At 48.5% G+C, this 18,376-nt stretch overlaps 2 protein-coding genes across 5 annotated transcripts; one reads left to right on the top strand and one right to left on the bottom strand.

The window, feature by feature from the left end:
- Positions 1-3,550: 3,550 nt before the first annotated feature.
- RILPL2 (Rab interacting lysosomal protein like 2) lies at positions 3,551-11,312 on the bottom strand. Its single transcript, XM_077834729.1, has 4 exons — positions 10,816-11,312; positions 9,580-9,731; positions 6,038-6,148; positions 3,551-4,369 (listed from the first exon to the last, which is right to left on the bottom strand). Exons 1-4 carry the CDS (start codon positions 11,152-11,154, stop codon positions 4,339-4,341), a joined length of 633 nt encoding a protein of 210 aa, XP_077690855.1. The 5' UTR covers positions 11,155-11,312; the 3' UTR covers positions 3,551-4,338.
- A 324-nt stretch (positions 11,313-11,636) lies between these two features.
- Positions 11,637-18,153, top strand: SNRNP35 (small nuclear ribonucleoprotein U11/U12 subunit 35). Of its 4 annotated transcripts, none has more exons than XM_077835456.1 (2): positions 11,637-11,715; positions 14,641-18,153. In XM_077835456.1, the coding sequence occupies exons 1-2, from the start codon at positions 11,671-11,673 to the stop codon at positions 15,451-15,453; spliced, it is 858 nt and encodes a 285-aa protein (XP_077691582.1). In that variant the 5' UTR covers positions 11,637-11,670; the 3' UTR covers positions 15,454-18,153. The 4 variants fall into 4 exon arrangements, with proteins under 4 accessions (XP_077691582.1, XP_077691584.1, XP_077691583.1 ...); XM_077835458.1 differs by lacking the exon at positions 11,637-11,715 and adding an exon at positions 11,898-11,960; XM_077835457.1 differs by lacking the exon at positions 11,637-11,715 and adding an exon at positions 13,490-13,637 and having other exon boundaries at positions 14,641-18,152.
- The last annotated feature ends 223 nt before the right edge of the window (positions 18,154-18,376 follow it).

The following is an 18,376-nucleotide window of genomic DNA, read 5'->3' as shown; positions in this document are numbered from 1 at the left end:
TTGGCTGCTGTTGTGCCTGCCTCTGTCTCAGATATTTTTAAGCAAGCTGTGAAAATGGTTAACCCTTAAATGCCTGTCTCCTCTATCCAATGAAAGCTCAGGAGGGAGGATATGTGTATATCAAGTCTCTGAAGCTTGATAACTCGCTAACCATCATCAACTATATATTTTGTGTGCAAGCTACTTTGGGGATTTGAATTAGATGTCGGCACAGTAGAGTTCCTTCTCTCTCTAATAGAGAAGCCAAAAATGTGTGCAGATTCCCTTGTTCTGAAAGAGCTTCTCCCCCCTGCAGCGTCAGCTAGTGGCTAGAGCACACACAGACTTGGGAACTGGGACAAACCTGTGCTTTACTCTACCACTGGCTCACTGCGATCTTGGGCAAGTGACTCTTCACCTCTGTTCCTCAGTTTCCCCTTTTTGTAAAACAAGGTCTAACGATACCTACCTGCCTTGTATATGAAAATACACTCATGCCTTGTTTGTAATTGACAGTTGGATGCTGCTGCATTGAAACACAGCAATAAAGCTAGTGGCACACAGAGAATGGAGTTTTCTGCTTTCCTATTGTACGGTCTTTCAGCAGTTAGACCAATATCCTAAGCAGAATACCACCTCATACCAACATGCAGTTTGGCTTTAGCATCTTATCATGTAGAAGAATCCCTATCTTACTCTCCCACAAACTCCCTGTCCCCCGACTCATGTTGATGATATTCCAATGGCGTCATAACTGAGTCAGGGATTCCTTGGGTTGGGGCCAAACTGTCCTATGTACTAACTTTATAAATACAAGCTGAAAAGGCTGGCTCTAGTCTTGAACACTTCTTTTAAAAAAAAAAACAAACAAAAAACCAAAGATTTAGCTTTTTCAGTCAATCCCCCAGCCATGGAGCCTGCTCATACTGTATTAGGAACCAATTTTTAAATGGGGAATTGTAGGCAGTTTAAGCTAATGGACCTCAATTGTACACCTTCTAGCCTGGTCCCGTGTACCTTGTAATTGGCCTGGAATTCTGCAGCAAGACTGGCAATAGCATGGCAGCTTCGGGTAATCATATGGAAGTGAATGCATTAATTAGGGAATCAAGTAACACAACGGTACAGCATTCCTTATTTATATACGCCATTCATTACGCCCCACAAATATCACCATATTGTATGGTCTTGTGTTGACATGCAATAGCATTGCAGATATTGGCCATGGTATGCTGGAGGTCTTGGCTGATGGAAAGGGAATGTTTGGGGAATTCGGCAGCTGGTAAGGGTTGGAAGGTGGATTGGGATCATGGGGGGAAATGTTCTAGATGTATTCTACTGCTAAAATTCAATGTGAAAGATATTAATATTTAAGTGGCAATGACAAGGCTTTGGTGTCAACATTCCATTGAAATGAATGGAAGAGCTAACATCTTTGAGCTGCGGTTTCAGGCTCAAGGCAGATATTCTTGTATCGGCTCCTTTAACTGTAAGGACTAGATGGACGTGGTGGTGGTGAACTGGTCAGTTTGCCAGATGCAGGTTATTGGAGGCTTTGAGACTGTCCATAGACTGAGGAACTCATCTACTTCTTACATGGGCTGATTGCAACCACTTACTCTATTCTGAATGCTGCATTGTCTCCCTGTTCCTTACAGGCTCCACTTCAGATGGTCTGGAGTACATCTTTAATGGTCCAGACCCCTCTCTCTCTGAGGGGCTGCCCTTTCATTTAACTCAGTGGGGATAACTACTTTCCTCAGGAATGCTGGAGCTGTCAGTTTTCTCATAGCTATCCCTCCTGCGCAGTGCTAGCCTATAAGAAACTCAGAACCTGAGTAGATCTTACCACCTCTCCTCCCTCCCACCCCCTCACCCAAATTGCTTTCCTAGTAGCAGCATGCCTCAGTACTGAATTAGAAATATTCATGAACACTCCCTCCCAGTAACAGGAAGGCGTGATGGAGTACACAGACCTTTGCGGGAGAGTTATGCTTTAATTTTGTTAGCACCAACTGCTGATGTGATGGCTGCGTTCCAAAAATAAATAGTCTAATTCTGTTTGTATGTGTTGGCCCAATAGACTCTTTCATACTTGATAGAATGACTCTCAGTTTAATTAGCCCTCAGACCCAGGAGGGTTATACAAGAAGCATCCCCAATGTTGGGGTGTAATAATGTTTTGAAGATGGCAAGCCCTGTGTTCCAGTTCTCTGCAATGGATGGATATAGACAAATCTTTCCAAGTTAGGCATCTTTGATATTGTTTTACTAACATTCCATTGCTTGTGAACACATTTGAAAACGACACTGCTGGTTTTTCTACCTTCTGAGCAGCCATATTACCAGGCATGTTTTGTTACTAAGTATAGATATGCAGTATCATCAACTGACCTATATTCTGTCTACTGCTAGTATATAAAAGGGAATCAAAGGAGATCTTAGAATTCACTTCCCTTTTGAAAGGCAATAAGATTATATTCTTGAGTCTTTTAATTTTTTCTACTGTTTACAAGTCTAATCAGCCTCGTATCTAATGCTGTTAAAATAACTGTGTCTTTCTAGATGTAGATGATAGCACAAACCTCAGATACTAATTATCTCCCCTACACCTACCTTCCATCTGTTTGACCTAAATTCATTTAGTAGTGGATTGCAGCTAAATAATTAACATTCCTGTCTCTTATCTGTTCTGTATATGCAGCTCATTTAATGTATGCTTTTCTTACTCTGATTATTTTCCCAGAACTAGAATTCTCAATTTGTAGTGTTTTTCTTCCCATTCAGTACCAATGAGGAGTCAGTGTAGAATATGCTATAGCTCAAGAATATATTTATTGTCTCTGAAAGGTTTCACTACTAACTGAAGTTCTATATATCCACTGAGCAGGATGAACGCATGTAGTAACAGTGTTAATACTCTGCTACAACTTGCTTTACTTTTGACCTGAAGGATCACCCATAGCCATGAGAGTTCTATATCCATGGTCTAGCCCAAGGGTGGGCAAACTACAGCCCGGGGGCCACATCCGGCCCTCCAGACATTTTAATTCAGCCCTTGAGCTCCTGCTGGGAAGTGGGGTCCGGGGCTTGCCCCGCTCTGGTGCTCCAGCGGTGGAGCGCGGTCGGGGTCTTGCTCTACTCCACAGGGCTCCCAGAAGCAGCAGCATGTCCCCTCTACAGCTCCTACATATAGGGGCAGCCAGGGGGCTCCACATGCTGCCCCTGCCCCAAGTGCTGTCTCTACAGTCCCATTGGTCGGGAACCACAGCCAATGGGAGTTACAGGATTGGCGCCTACAGACAGGGCAGTGCACAGAACCACCTGGCTGCACTTCTGGGTAGGAGCCGGAGGGAGGACATGCTGCTGTTTCTGGGAGTTGCTTGAGGTAAGCACTGCCTGGAGCCTGCCCCCCAACCCTTCCTGTGCCCCAACTCCCTTCCCCAGCCCTGATCCCCCTCCAAACCCCTCAGTCCCAGCCTGGAACCCCCAAACCCTCAGCCCCACCCCAGAGCCTGCATCCCCAGCTGGAGCCCTCCTGCCCCCTAACCCCCAATTTCGTGAGCATTCATGGCCCACCATACGAGTTTCCATAATCATAGGTGGCCCTCAGGCCAAAAAGTTTGCCCACCCCTAGTCTAGCCAATGCTTGGCTTGTGTGTCTACCGCTAAAGGTGTCAGTTACTCCCAATTATAGTAGCCTCAGTGGTAGGCATTAGGCTGCTGAACAGAGGACATCAAACTAATTTAATACAAACTACAAGACAGCCACTATCTGGGCAACTTCCAGTTTGCTTCAGCTTCTGGGTTGCTTTAAGAGATAGACATTTCTGGTGTCAGATCACTGACAACAAAACACACACTAAATTTAAATGCAAACATATTTTTCAGTCTTGGTAATTAGTTTTATGAATACTTTTGCAGACAGTGTAACTAGCAAAATATCAGCAAGATCATTCTAGCCTTTGAAAATCCCCTAGCCCAGACAGTGAGATGTGAGTGGAAAAATTAATATTCTTTCTTCCGTAGGCTACATTTTGGTATGGTTCTTCGAAAGACTGAAAATAGCTATATAGAAAAGGTTTATTCCACACTCCATCTGCTTGGATATGTCTAGAGGAAATATGCCATTCTTTACAAGAGGAGAAATTAACACTTACACCGTAATACAAACATTGTAAGAAATGTTATTTTATAAAGCAAAATCTTAAAGTAGTATACAAATACATGTTGTTCTTGAGATGTGGCCTGTTCTCTACAGTGAAACTGCTGCTTTTCCTTCAAATGCTTCTTCTCTTAATTCCTTTTCAAGGGCTTTATATGCTGCAACTTTCTGAGCAGAAGTGGCTAAATTCTCAGTCATATTCGTTTTCCGTATTTAAAAGAGAACCTGGAGCAAAAAGGGGAGGGGGGAAGTGTCTTACAAAAAGGAAAAGCTACAACCACCAGCTGAGCCTGTTCTGCTTGCACACTGGGCTGCTCTCAGGAGCTATAAGCGCAGGGCTTGAGCAGGCTCCTGCTGCATACAGCTACTTGAATCCCATCACAAACAAACCTTGGTGGATAGTCAGTAAACAACACAATGTGGAGATTCTTAGTGTACTCACAGGGGAGGCAATGGCCTTCTACAGGGTAGGACAGCTTAATGATTAGCTCTGAAAGGCTGGAAATTCTTGGACCAAGAAGGCTAACTCCAAGACAATAAATAAATGCCATGCAATTCCCTGTGTCCCTGGGGCTGAGCCCTTAATTGAAAGCTTGTTTGTGTAGCAAGGATGATCTGGCCTCATAGGGTGCTTTTCATAGGCACGGGGCAAAATCACTCCTCCCTTTGCTGTTGTGCTAGTATGTGAAGCAAGCAGCGTTGTCCAGTGGATAGATTATGGGGCTGGTATGTAGGAGAACTGGGTTCTCTCCCTGTCTCTGCTGCTGACATGCTGTGACCTCAGGCAAGTCACTTCATCTGTGCCTCAGTTTCCCCTCACTCAAATTCTGATGCTCACCTTTATAAAGCACTTTGAGTTCTACACCTCAAAGGTACCATAGTTTACTGTTATTTTGATGCAATGTTTCAGGGGTGCTGCACTGATATAGTTTATAAAGTGGTCTAAAACGTAAGTACCTCTAGGAATATGAAACAGTGAGAACTGAAAGCTGGGCCATGTCATTTAAGTGGTAATTTCCCTCAAATTTTCCAAGAAGTACTCAAGCATTTGACCTGGGACCGTTCTTAAGAAACCCTTTCCTCATACAGGCACTGCTACTAGTTAGAGATTGTGCCCGATACCTTTTAGTTAACATTGTTTACACAAAGCATCATCCTGTCTGGGTCTAATTCAGACTATCCCTGTCATGAGATTAACTCACATAAAAGTTAACTAAAGCAGCGATTATTTTTACCAGTTTATCAGAGAGGAGCTATACACAGCTGCAGTTTGAACCAGTCAGCCTCAGACATCAAAGCAGAAGCATTCGCAGTTGAGCTACAAGATAATTGTCACTATTTCTAATGCTCGTGTCATCTTTCCAGGCTTCCTGTCACTAATATCATTGCAATACATGTTACAAAAAGAGTTAACTGTCCTTGTTATCAATGGAAGGTATTGTCTTTCAGTAGTTTGGAAACACTACAATGTAAGAATCTGGGTTTTACTGTAGCCCCTTGATCCCTTACTGTGCTAGGTGGGGTACAAATACACAGTAAAAGACAGTTCCTGCACTGAAAACGAGACAAGAGGTGGGAAAGGAAATAGAAGCACAGAAAGGTGAAGTGATTTACCCAAGATCTAAAAGCACATCAGTAGCAGAGCTGGGAATAGAACCCACGTTGCTGAACTCCCCAGGCAGGTCACTATTCACCAGCCCACGCTGCATCTTGGTGGTAGACTCCTGATGCTACCAAATTCTGGTTGGCTTCAGGAGGTTTGCCGGCTTCAGGATTCCAGCAACAGCCCTAACTTTTTATAACGAGGAAGGGGGGCTTTGTGAGGGGAGAACAAGTATCCAGTCAAGTCAGCCCACCACTATAAAGTGCTTCAAGAGAAGTGACAATACTTACAGACGCTTTATGATTGTTTTCTCTTCGTTAGACTTGCTTGAGCCAGAAGGTCTGCAGACAGTGGATTCCTTTTCCATTGGCCCAGCCTGGTCCTCCCTCTGTGAAATGCCACTAGCAAAGGAGGGAGATGGGAATTTTTTTAAATCTGTGCTACACTTCTCCCCCGCCACACCCCCATTGTGCATACTGAACCCTTTCTTCATTCTGGCACCATGTGCCATCTGAGCAGATGATGTCCATATACCCTGCTAACGTCACTGTCATGTTTGCTGGGTGTGGTGTCTTTGCACCTTTCCTTTGTGGGTAGGAATGTTGTACCAGTTGTAGTTTGTGAAAAAATGCTACCAGGAACTGTTCTGTGCTGGTCTGGAAAGCGAGGGTTTACACAATGCAGCCACTATGATATCTATGAATGCAGACAGCGATTCAGAAAGCTCTTCACTTGTGCACAAAGTCCCACTGAAGTCAAGTGGTGTGTAAATGGTTTCCTGAATAGGAGCTCTAATTTCTCTGGACACAGCTAACCTGGACTAATGCTAATAGTGAATCACTCTTATTTTAATTGTGCCCAGCAATTTAGCTTAGATGTAGTGCAGGCATAGCCGTGCCAGTCCCAGGATATTAGAGAGAGAAAGTGGGTGAGGTAATATCTTCTATTGGAACAACTTCTGTTGGCTGCATCATGGTTCCCTATCCCGTTAATGGTGAGAGAGACAAGTTTTCGAGACAGACGGAGCTCTTTTCCAGCCTTGAAGATGAGCTCAGTGTGGCTTGAAAACTTATCTCTTGCACCAACAGAAGTTGGTCCAATAACAGATGTTACCTCACACACCTCGTCTCTCTAATTTAGCTTAGAATATTTTTGTAAGAACCCCATTGATAATTGTTAGAAGCTTAAATAGCTACAGATGGAGTGTTATGTAATGATTTAATACTCAGTGAGAACTGATTTTAATCCTGTGTTGCATTTGTAAAGCACCTTCCATCCAAAGATCTCAAAGCACTAAATTCCAAGCTTGGTTACATTGGTGCAGATCCAGGGTATCTCCAGCACAGTCACTCAGATTTACACAGGTGTAACAGCAGATTCTGGCCTGAGTCAGTGAAGGTCCACAAGACCCCTGTGAGGTAAATAAGTGTCACCTTCCCTGTGCCACTTCCCTACACAGGAAATGTCCACTGGTTACAGCCTTAAGGGATATAGCTGCACCAGTGCAAACCCCGACTATAAACAGGCAAAGCTAGAATTTAAACCAAGGCTATTTCCCCTCCTTGGGACTGGGATAAGCTTCACCAGTGCAAGCCATGACTACAAGCTTTGCTGGCCTGTATTAGGGCTTTGTATGGCCAGGCAGAAGGTACTTAGGACTACACCTTCACAGCTATCACCACTGCACTGACCTAGCCTGACTCTGCTGATCTTGAGATCTGAGGGGAATCAAAGCCCACAATATGCAGATAAGCAGTGCTGTTCAAGGTGGGCATTGAACCATACTCCTTCAAAAACACCTGAGACAAACTCACGTCTTTAATAATACATTATCCGGCCACTAAAACATTGTCTGTGAATCTTAAATTTAGGACGTGACATTTTGTGCTATCTGCATGCTATATAGCCACATATATAGAAATATATTCATGACATTCTAAAACACAATTTTTATTTCAAAGGTCCCATATTTATACTACTTTGTTTTATATCTGATGCCGTCAATTGAGTTTTTCAGCACCCTGGGCACCTTGTTAGGAGGTTATCATGTAAATCAAATTATTGTTTTTCCTTTGATTTGCTTGGATTGAAATCCAGTACTAGTTGGTAATTAGAGCCCCACAGCTCATGATCCACTTACGAATTAAACATTCACATCGTTAATTTGTAACTTGGATTCCAATGAGCTGTGTTAGGCAATTGGAGAGTCAAGGGCCAACTGAGCCATTAATGGGTGACTGAGCTAACTTAGTACAGCCTGTCCGCTGAGCTGGGGGAGTGGATCCTTAACTGCATTGTTGGCAAAACTGCTGTTTGAGTGGGCAGGATTGAAACTAGCTTCTCAGCTATAGCTTGCATTATGCATGCCTGTTATAGAAGTGTACTCAGGGTGGATTTATTATTATTTGTATTATGGTATCACATGGGGACCTCAACTGAGATCAGGGCCCCATTGTGCCAGACACTTTGCAAGGAGAGTAAAAGTCAGTCCCTGTCCCAAACAGCTTATGGTTTAATTAGTCAAGCCAGACAAAGGGTGGGAGGTGAAAACAGAACCAAAGAGGTGATGTGATTTGCCCAAAATCACACTATAGATCAGTGGCAGTGCCAGGAACAGAACCCAGGTCATCTAAATCAGGGCCCACCCTAGACCAAATGGTGCCCCAGGCGAGGAGCATCTTCGGTGGCCCCCCTTTGTTAAACTTTTGAATATCTTATTTTTTATTGCATTTTAGCCCATTTCACGACTTTGCATGATTTGCATGCATGATTTATCCCTGTCATATAAGACAATAAATGTGCATGCTAGGATCTGTAAATCTGTATTTATTCATGCCATATATAAGCAAATATGGAATATCTGAGCCATGTTACTTCAAACATTCTATGTTCCCTTTTGTCACTAACAACAAAAACAGCACCCCAAACCTGGTGCCCCCCAGGCCTGGCACTCCAGGAAGTCACCTGGGTCACCTGCCTTGAACTGAATCCTTATCCCTGGGTGAGATTTTTGTAGTATATGCCTTACTCAGTCTTCAGCTGGAGGGTCTCACAAAATATGCATTTTCATCCTGAAGGATGCTCAAGTGCTTTACAGCTATACATACAGCATCACTGAAATGCGAGTTTATTTACCACCTTTCATCTCAGAGATGTGTGCATGTATCAGTCTGCACAACAGGAGAAGGGAAATTTTAACTAAGGCAAGCACAGAAACCTCCCTGCTCTTATGACACGTGGCATGGGATACGTAGAGCCCGGTTTTCATTAAAAATGCATGTGTGCAGTTACTATGATTGCATGTGCGAATGAGGTACTTGCACTCACACGTGGCCAGCCAGGCATACCTACACACTGGATTTGTGTGCCCGAATTCCTACTTTGCACACACAGTTGAAGTAACTGCCTGCAAATGTTGATGTGTGCTATTACACGTGTTTGTAACTCACCTAGAGCCGGCAGGACTTCAGTTTTAAGGTTGATTTATATCGAAAATTCCTTTTGAAACCTCCCTCCCTGACCCCTCTCTGCTTGTCTGTTTATCCTTACACCATAAGCTTTTAGGGGCAGGGATGTCCCTTCTTTTGTTATTAATATTATTAATAATAATATTTATTGTTGTAGTGCAAAAGGGGGCCAACCAAGAATAAGGCCCATTCTGTGAGGCACTCTATACCCACAGAGAGCCGAAGAGTTACCGTCTTGTATATCTGGGCAGTGCCTAGCACACGGTGGGTGCTACAGCAAACAAATAATAATACTAATCTCCCCTGACATGATCCCCACATAATAAACAGGTGCTCTCTGCTGACTGGATGACCTAGTGATCTACCTCTTATAGCACTGTAGCTCCTCTTGTGTAATAAGAAGTTGTGCTTTCAGCCGGTTACGTTCCTGCAGCACATCTCTCAACTCCTGCAATGTGAACCGTGGACGATTTGGATCTGTGAGATCTATTATCATTTTGTCTGGTCCAAGGCTCAGCTGTAGAACAAAGGGCAACAGTTTAAAAACCAAACAACTGTAAGGACGCAACATGCCCAGATAGCCCCTGAGCAGCTGTCAGGCCATACCTTAGACAAAGAATCAGGTTTATCAAACAATAGTAATTTCCATGCTTTACAGACTTTACAATCTTGATTTTTCATACCATTTAGGTGCAAAATAATTATTATTTGTATTTCAGTAGCGCCTGTGGGCCCCCTTGTCCCAGGCGCTGTATGCACATAGTAAGACAGTCCCCACCCCAAAGGGTTTACCTCTAAACTTGCAAAGGAAGTGCTATTATCCGCATTGTCACAGACAGGAACTGAGGCCCAGAGAGATTAAGGGACTCGCCTGAGGTTACAGAGATAATTTGAGTAGAGCTCAGAACTAAACCTAGCTTTCCTGAGTCCCAGCCAAGTGCCTAAACCACAAGGTCATTCCTCCTCTGATACACCTAATTTGCACAAACACAAGGATTTCACGTGTGTGCAAATGGCAAATTAGGTGCTTTTGTGAGAGCAGTTGTATGTAAAAGACAGATGTGCAATTGTACATCTACACTACATGAAAATCAGGGCCTGAATGTCTGAACTTCTCTCTTTCAGCATATTGACTCTGTCCAACCAAAACCATGCCCTGGCACATACAGGACATTGGCTCAACAACCTACAATGTTACAGTACAGAGCCGGTCTCTGCTTGGACAGCTGGGCCAGGATCTTCAGCAGGGATGAAAAGTCAACTTCTCCAATAGGGCCTGTCCACACAATGGCTTGGATCATGTGAGCAAATGCGTTTTCCAGTGTTTTGTGCTAGAATGGGCTCCCATCAGGCAGGGATTTTTGACGCTGAGAATTCTGCTTGCCTCAAACCGTGCCTATGCTCATGAGGTTGCCAGCAGCAGTTTCTCAACAGAGCTGTAACTCTGTCAACGTGCAAAAGGTGGGCCAAATGGATGGAGATGCTTCGCTGGACATCACTAGTGTTGTTAATAAAACCCCATGCCTCCATATTGTTTCCCAAACTGTACGTTGCACAATAAGCAGATCAGTTCCTGAGGTTGCACCTGCCCTTATACCTACCTGCTCTGCATTCCCTGGAGGACCCTCCTTTCTGAGTCCCTCCACCTCCTTTTTGAGATTGTCTCTCTCCATCTTCAGCTCCTCCACTGTCAGGTTACTCTCATTCACCAAAGCCTCCAGCATTTCCAGAATCCTCACTATCTTGAACTGCAACTGGGCGACCCTGGTGGGCACCTCCCCCTGGGGCTCGCTGCTTATTTTCAGGATCTCCCTGCCCACCACGTAGGAAATGTCATAGACATCCTCTGCTGTCAGCTGGAAAGGGCTCTTCTCAAAGGCGTTTTCAGGGCCAAGCTCCTCCTTCTCCTCTCCCTCCTCTGGGTGCTGATGACCCTGCATGGCAAGCCCCAGTGGCCAGTCAAGCTCCTTCACGGGGGAGAGGGCTGGTTTCAGACCAGCTGCTGCAGTTGCCGCCTGCTTCGGCCACCACTCTCAACAACTTCCTTCCTCCCTTCCTCCTCCTCCGTGAAACTTGTGACCAAGTCCTCTCCTCGGCCTCCAGGGGAAGCTCCTGGGGGCCAATCAGATAACCAGGCTGGGAGGCCGGGGTGGGGCTACAAGGGTTACAATGTAGCCCTGTGGGAAGGGAGGCCGGCCGGCGGACACGGGACAGCTTCCCTTCTAGCTGAAGGGGCCCCTGCTCCCATTCTCAGGCAGCGTCCAGGAGACAGAGATGGGCGGAGGGTGATAGGCTGGGGGCGCAGACAAAACCACCCCGCGGACTCAGTCTCTGTCGCCAGAGGCAGGGCCGCGGCTGGCATGGGAGTGATCTGTGTTGAAGTAATGGGTGCGGTGCTTTTGCAGGCTGTGAGGGCAGCTGGACATTGCCCATGGCATTTTGCAGAGAGAACGAGGATGACAAAGCAAGCCCTGGCCAGGGTGGAGCGGCTGCCCCCCCGGGTAACGTTTGCAGTTTCCATGGAGACGCCTCCGGAGGGGGAGGGACTCTGAAACACTCCTGGGTAGGGCCAGTTCCCCACCCACGTGCCTCAGGGTGGCGGGGGCCCCTTGTCACAGAACCAGATACTCAGCTCAGCCTCCAAAAGCAGGGGCCAGAGCTGCCCTTGGGATTTAAACGCCCCAGCGCTTAGCTGCTTTGCGTTGTGCACCCTCTCGGGTCAATACAGCTCGATTCGGATTTGAAGGTGAATTCCGCGCTCCGGATCCCTAGCTTGGCGCCAGCTCCGCCCCTGCCACAGCTAAGCCAGGCGGGGATTTGCTGTGCTGCTCGCAAGCCCCGGCAAACCCATCTGCAGCCAGCTTCCCTCCAGCAGGGAGGGCAGCCACGCAAATGCATCTGCAGCCAGCCCCCTCCAGCAAGGGGTCAGATATTAAACTGATAAGAACGGATATAACTTATAAGATAATGTTTGTACTTCATGGTCCAGGAGACACAGCCAAGGTTTTCATTGCAGGGCCAAAAGACCAGAAACATCAAGACACTTGATCGCAGCCTTTGAGAGGCCGAGAGACTACTTATGCTTGACCTTAGCTCTGAGGAACCAAGAAGCGATATGCCTCCGCAGCCAGCTTCCCCGCAGCAGGGGGGTCAGCAAGCCGAGCCCCCCCGCAGCCAGCTTCCCCGCAGCAGGGGGGGTCAGCAAGGCGAGCCCCCGCGCAGCCAGCTTCCCCGCAGCAGGGGGGGTCAGCAAGCCGAGCCCCCCCCGCAGCCAGCTTCCCCGCAGCAGGGGGGGTCAGCAAGCCGAGCCCCCCCCGCAGCCAGCTTCCCCGCAGCAGGGGGGGTCAGCAAGCCGAGCCCCCCCGCAGCCAGCTTCCCCGCAGCAGGGGGGGTCAGCAAGGCGAGCCCCCCCGCAGCCAGCTTCCCCGCAGCAGGGGGGGTCAGCAAGGCGAGCCCCCCCGCAGCCAGCTTCCCCGCAGCAGGGGGGGTCAGCAAGGCGAGGCCCCCGCAGCCAGCTTCCCCGCAGCATGGGGGTCAGCAAGCCGAGCCCCTCCGCAGCCAGCTTCCCCGCAGCATGGGGGTCAGCAAGCCGAGACCCCCCGCAGCCAGCTTCCCCGCAGCATGGGGGTCAGCAAGGCGAGCCCCCCCGCAGCCAGCTTCCCCGCAGCAGGGGGGGTCAGCAAGGCGAGCCCCCCCGCAGCCAGCTTCCCCACAGCATGGGGGTCAGCAAGGCGAGACCCCCCGCAGCCAGCTTCCCCGCAGCAGGGGGGGTCAGCAAGGCGAGGCCCCCGCAGCCAGCTTCCCCGCAGCATGGGGGTCAGCAAGCCGAGCCCCTCCGCAGCCAGCTTCCCCGCAGCATGGGGGTCAGCAAGGCGAGCCCCCCCGCAGCCAGCTTCCCCGCAGCAGGGGGGGTCAGCAAGCCGAGCCCCCCCGCAGCCAGCTTCCCCGCAGCAGGGGGGGTCAGCAAGCCGAGCCCCCCCGCAGCCAGCTTCCCCGCAGCAGGGGGGGTCAGCAAGGCGAGCCCCCCCGCAGCCAGCTTCCCCGCAGCAGGGGGGTCAGCAAGGCGAGCCCCCCCGCAGCCAGCCCGCTCAGGTTAGCAAGGAAAATGCAGCTGCAGCCCGTTTCCCTCCACCAGGGGCCGGGGGTGAGGAAGGCAAACGCGTCTGCCTTTCCGGAGCGCCACGTTCCGCGGGCTCGGCCCGGCCGGGGCGCGGAACGCGCTGCCCTCGCACGATGCCCGCCCCCGGCCGCGGAGCTGCGCCTTGCGCACGGCGCCCCGCCCCTCCCTGCGCGGGATTTTGCCAAGCGGCGGCTTCTGGGGTTTGCGCGCGCGCGAAGCGGCCCCCGCCGACGGGAAGCCGGGGCCGCGGGCTGTCGCCGGTGGGCGGGGCGGAGAGGAGCGGGCCGCGGCGGGGCAGAGGCGGTGAGTGGGCGGGCGGATACAGCCCCCGGGCCCGGGGCCTGGGCCGTGCACCGGGGACGCCTGCAGTAAAGGGGGGGCGGGTAGATTTGTATGTGGCCGCCCCGGCCGGCTGGACAGAGGGGCTGGGTGTGGGCTGCTCGGGGAAGCCGCCCAAGAGCTGGGGATTACGCGCGAGGCCTGCGTTGTGCTGAAGGTGGGGGGAGGGGTGTGTTGACTAATTTCGGGGATCCTCGGCGGGCGGGGAGCGGCCCCCGGGTTCTCGGCAGCGCGTGAGACCCCGAGGGCAAAGCTGGGAAGGCGCCGAGCTGGCTGCTGGGCTGCGCACGCTGCAGCGGGCAAAGGGGGGAAGGCTGCAAAGCCCAGCTGGGGGCTGAGATGGGCTGAGAAGCACGTGGCCTGTGGCCGCCACCGAGCGGCCTGTGGGAGGCATCTGGCCTCTTCTTACACGCGCTTAAATACACCCAGTACCAGGCCATAGGCAGGATATTCCCCTAAAACATCCAGATAATGCAACGCTTCCTCCCACATCAGGAAGCAAATGCTCCCCACCTCCATAGTGAGCAAATCGCCTTCCCCAGGGGGCTGGAGCTTGAGGGAGTCTAGCTGAAAAAAGGATTTCAGTGGAGTTTGTTTTAATTAATCTTATAAGGGGATTCTTTGTCATTTCTGCAAAGTCTAAGGGGGTTTGCTAGCAAGGATGCAGGATGTGTCGAGGGTTTTCTGTGCCCCTCGCGGCCTATCCAGGAGGCGTTCTAGCAGACAGATCTGTGCTAAAAACTAAAAACCTCTCTGCATCCAAGTTTTTCTGTCTGTAACATGGGAATCAACCTGCGGTGGAGTGTTTGTTTGTAAAGTGCTTTTGAGATCCTGGGATGGAAAGTGCTATAGGCAAATGCCAAGTATCCTCATTAACTGTATCTTCCAATTCACCTGTAGTGGTGAACGTTTATACAGAATGTTAGCAGTGACACTGGAGTATGTTTGATGTTTGTGTTCCCTCTAGAAAATGAACGAGTGGGCGCCCATAGCAAAAGAGTATGACCCCCTCAAAGCAGGGAGCATTGATGGCACAGATGAAGAGCCCCATGACCGTGCCATCTGGAGGGCCATGTTGGCACGGTATGTACCCAATAAGGGGGTTACAGGAGATCCCCACCTCACTCTGTTTGTAGCGAGACTGAATCTACAAACCACAGAGGAGAAGCTGAAGGAAGCTTTTTCCAGGTATGGCGACATTAGGAAGATTCGTCTGGTTAGAGACTTAGTCACAGGCTGTTCCAAGGGCTATGCGTTTATAGAGTACAAAGAGGAACGGGCGCTCTTGAAAGCCCATAGAGATGCCAACAGGCTGGTTATTGACCAGCATGAGATATTTGTGGACTTTGAGCTGGAAAGGACCCTCAAAGGATGGATCCCTCGGAGACTTGGAGGTGGTTTTGGAGGCAAGAAGGAATCCGGGCAGCTGCGGTTTGGAGGGCGGGACAGGCCTTTCCGAAAGCCCATCAATTTGCCAACTATGAAAAGTGACCTTTATGGAGAGGGGCCTGTGGAGAAAAGGGAGAGGAGCTGGTCTCGAGAGGGTGTGAGGGACTGGAGAGCGAGGGACCGAGACCCTGAAAGGAACCGAGAGAAGAGATGGCTGGAAAGGGAGCGATCGTGGGCTTGGGGTGAAAGCAACCGGGAGAGAGAGCGGGATTCCAAAGAGGAAAGGAGCAGAGGAAGAGAGAGGAAGGACAGAGAGAGAAAAGACAGGGAAAGAGACCGGAGCAGGGAGAGGGACGCAAAGAAGCAGAGAGATGATGACAAACATCGGTAGAAGAAAGTGTCTTTGTTACAGATAAGCTGAACACCTGTGTACTGTGGGGAAGTTTACAGCCAGACCCCTCCAAAACCTACTGATTCAAACAACCCTGAACTGTGGTCAGGTTCTAATAGAGGCCTGGGCCTGCCTCCCAAGAAAGCGATGGGAACAGATTCGGTCATTGGGACGCAACCTGTGGCTTTGCTGTGTGCTTCCAGCCTGCAAGGAGCCCTGCTAATTTCCTGGAACTAGATCCTCAGCTGGTGTAAAGTGGGACAGAGCCGCTGTCTTTAGCAGAACTGCCCCAGCCAAGCAGCTGGCTCATTGTCTCTGGTTTATTGTCCTTTAGGTAATTTCTATGGTGGTTTTGCCAGAAAGAGGGGACAATGACTCCTGCAGTAACCTGTACCTGTGTTGAGTTGCGGATCTCTTATTTACAGAGCTTTTGTTCTTTGTCTCATGTATTATGTGGTATCTGCTCTTTCTTTGGTTTGATTCCCCACCCCCACCTTATTAAATGTAAAATGTTCTTTATGTGGAAGCAAATCTTCCTGTGGATGTATTCTAACAATGCAGTGATTTTCTCCTTTCCTTCTGGAGGTCAGGACTGTAGCAGGGTTCCTTAACATGGTTCAAACCATTCTATATAGGCAAGGCCAACATCGGTTATAAACAGGACAGAGCCCCAGTTCTGTTATGACATGATCCCCCTTACCCAGTAGTTTACCTCTATAGATGGGCCCTTATACTGCCTTACATTCAGCGTAGCCCTCCCCCACTCACTCAGCTTGGAGCTGAGAGAGCTGTAGCTGGGATTGGTATCACAGTCCCAGCCCCCCAGAGACTGACAGGAGTCCTACAGGAAAAAGAGGAGAGTCAGAACTGGGCATTCACAGCAAAAGTTTTTTTTTTAATTATTATTATTTATTGTGAATGTTGAAATGTCATGTAGTTTTAACCTAAAGATGAACTGATTAGACAGAGAAGTCAGCTAACTGGAAGACCCTTCCTGGACAATTATTTACAGCAAAGCAGTTCAAACAAGAAAATGCAGCTTGGGGAGAGAGAGAGAGAGAGAAACAAGTTTAGTCAATGTTAGAAGGCAGATCCTAAGACAGCCAGTTATTTTATTTGTTGCTCTTCAGTTGTTTTCTTTACGCAAAGTCTCACTCTTGTGTTTTATAGAGCGGGGTGGAGGGGTAGCAGGATCTGGGAAGTAAAAGCATTGGAAAGCACAGAGTATTTCATTTACTGCATCTGATGGTATCTGGTTCTATGTAGTTCCATTTCTAAGAACGTTAAGGAACCAGTAATCACTGTTTGCTGTGGTTTCTCTATTATACTATGCTGCAGGGAGACCCAATGGAATGTACAAGTTGTGTGTACCTATGGAAATAAAAAGGAAATGTTTAAAAAAAATTTAAGCACACCATACTTGTTAGCATTCTGTAAGGAATACCAGACTTACAGATGTGCCTGCATTCCCACCGAATTCAGTGAGATGTAAAATTAAACGTGTGCCCAGGCTTCTTGGCTATTCAGAGAACGGCTTGTTTGTATATGAGAGAGCCCAGTCCCTAAATATTTCCTATATATGCCATGTGCTCACGTGACATACTAATGAAGTCACCTATTGAAGAAATATCTATAAAATCATCATCTTTGGCTTTTGCAAATGTTTCTCACAATTTAAAAAAGATAGGAAATGATTCAGCTGCTTGAGAGAGATAGGGATAGACATGATGTTTAGAAATAGTGTTTTTGACTGGTGTTGGGTGCAATGGGGAAACATGCCTTAGGAAATCTCTTTTTATGGAGAGCTGCTTCCCTCCTTCATTCAGTCCTTCCCTTTAATTAGCAGAACTTGTATGTTCTAGACATAGAGATACATGAGGGTGGATTGCAGATCACGTGACTTCTCAAGTTAATTTCCAGCAGCTGTTGTGGCTATGGCACATCTCAATGTAAAGTCTATGGAGAGCTCCCAATCAAAGCAAATACACAGACTTTCATCTGTGTATCCCTTTGTTTTGAAACTCCTGCTCTAGCTTTGAGAATGATGTCCTGGGACCCGTCAGTGGGACAGTTATGCAATGTAATACAACAGCCACATAACCTGTTGTCTACCCTTTGTACCTCCACAGCTGCTGTTGGGTGCTGCTCCCATGTGGGTGCAAGAATGATGTAGTTTATAATTTTGTTATTGTCTCTCCTTGTCTCCTGCTCCTTTTGCACCTCACTTGCTCTTTCTTGCCTAGAGAGCACAACTCTGAGGTTACGCCTACCCCAGCTATTTCGCAAAGCAGCAAAATTCTTTTCTGGGTCAGTCCGTCCCCCTTGACAGCTGAGCTGGCTATAACATGGTTAAATGTTGTAATGGAGATGGAACCCGAACCATGGCCCCCTAACAAGAGTAAAGCCCAACCCATCCAGGATTTTAATCTGCTTCTGGGGATGGGTTGGTTGCTGTGTGCACTACGGCGGTTAGTTGTAACTGACTCCCCCACCTCTGTTACAAGTGCAGGGCAGATAAAGGCGTGTTGTGCTAGAACTGGTGAAGTTTCGCTTCTAGCGAGCTCAGCATATTCGTGTTTAGTAGGGAGAGGCCCTGTTGAAAGCCGGGCAGCAGCAACTATGTCAACGTTCTGACCAGAACTGTTCCAAATGTTATCTTGCCAGGGCCTCTGAATAAAGTCACTAATTGTTTACACTCTGGCCTAGATCTCCCTATGCTTACTGCTCAATCTTGAGGCTAGTTCAGTCCCTAGTGCAGTGGTTCTCAAACTGTGGGTTGGGAGTCAGGACCGCAAAGTGGGTCATGACCCCATTTTAATGGGGTCCCCAGGGCCAGTGTTAGACTTGCTGAGGCCCAAGCTGAAGCCAAAGCCTGAGCCCCACCACTGAAGGCTGAAGCCAAAGCTTGAGGGGGCGGGGGGTC

This window comes from Eretmochelys imbricata, chromosome 15 (genome assembly GCF_965152235.1).
Source record: "Eretmochelys imbricata isolate rEreImb1 chromosome 15, rEreImb1.hap1, whole genome shotgun sequence".
NCBI lineage: Eukaryota > Metazoa > Chordata > Testudines > Cheloniidae > Eretmochelys > Eretmochelys imbricata.
The sequence above is the reverse complement of the archived record's forward strand: the minus strand, read 5'-3'. Positions and strand labels throughout refer to the sequence as shown.

Excerpts from the sequence above, each read along its gene's own strand:
- SNRNP35 (XM_077835456.1), top strand. The coding sequence starts at position 11,671 with ATGACAAAGCAAGCCCTGGCCAGGGTGGAGCGGCTGCCCCCCCGG. Across the intron at positions 11,716-14,640 it reads TGGAGCGGCTGCCCCCCCGG|AAAATGAACGAGTGGGCGCC; the intron begins GTAACGTTTGCA and ends TGTTCCCTCTAG.
- RILPL2 (XM_077834729.1), bottom strand. The coding sequence starts at position 11,154 with ATGCAGGGTCATCAGCACCCAGAGGAGGGAGAGGAGAAGGAGGAGCTT. Across the intron at positions 9,732-10,815 it reads CTCCAGGGAATGCAGAGCAG|CTGAGCCTTGGACCAGACAA; the intron begins GTAGGTATAAGG and ends TTTGTTCTACAG. Across the intron at positions 6,149-9,579 it reads GAGCTACAGTGCTATAAGAG|TGGCATTTCACAGAGGGAGG; the intron begins GTAGATCACTAG and ends CTCCTTTGCTAG.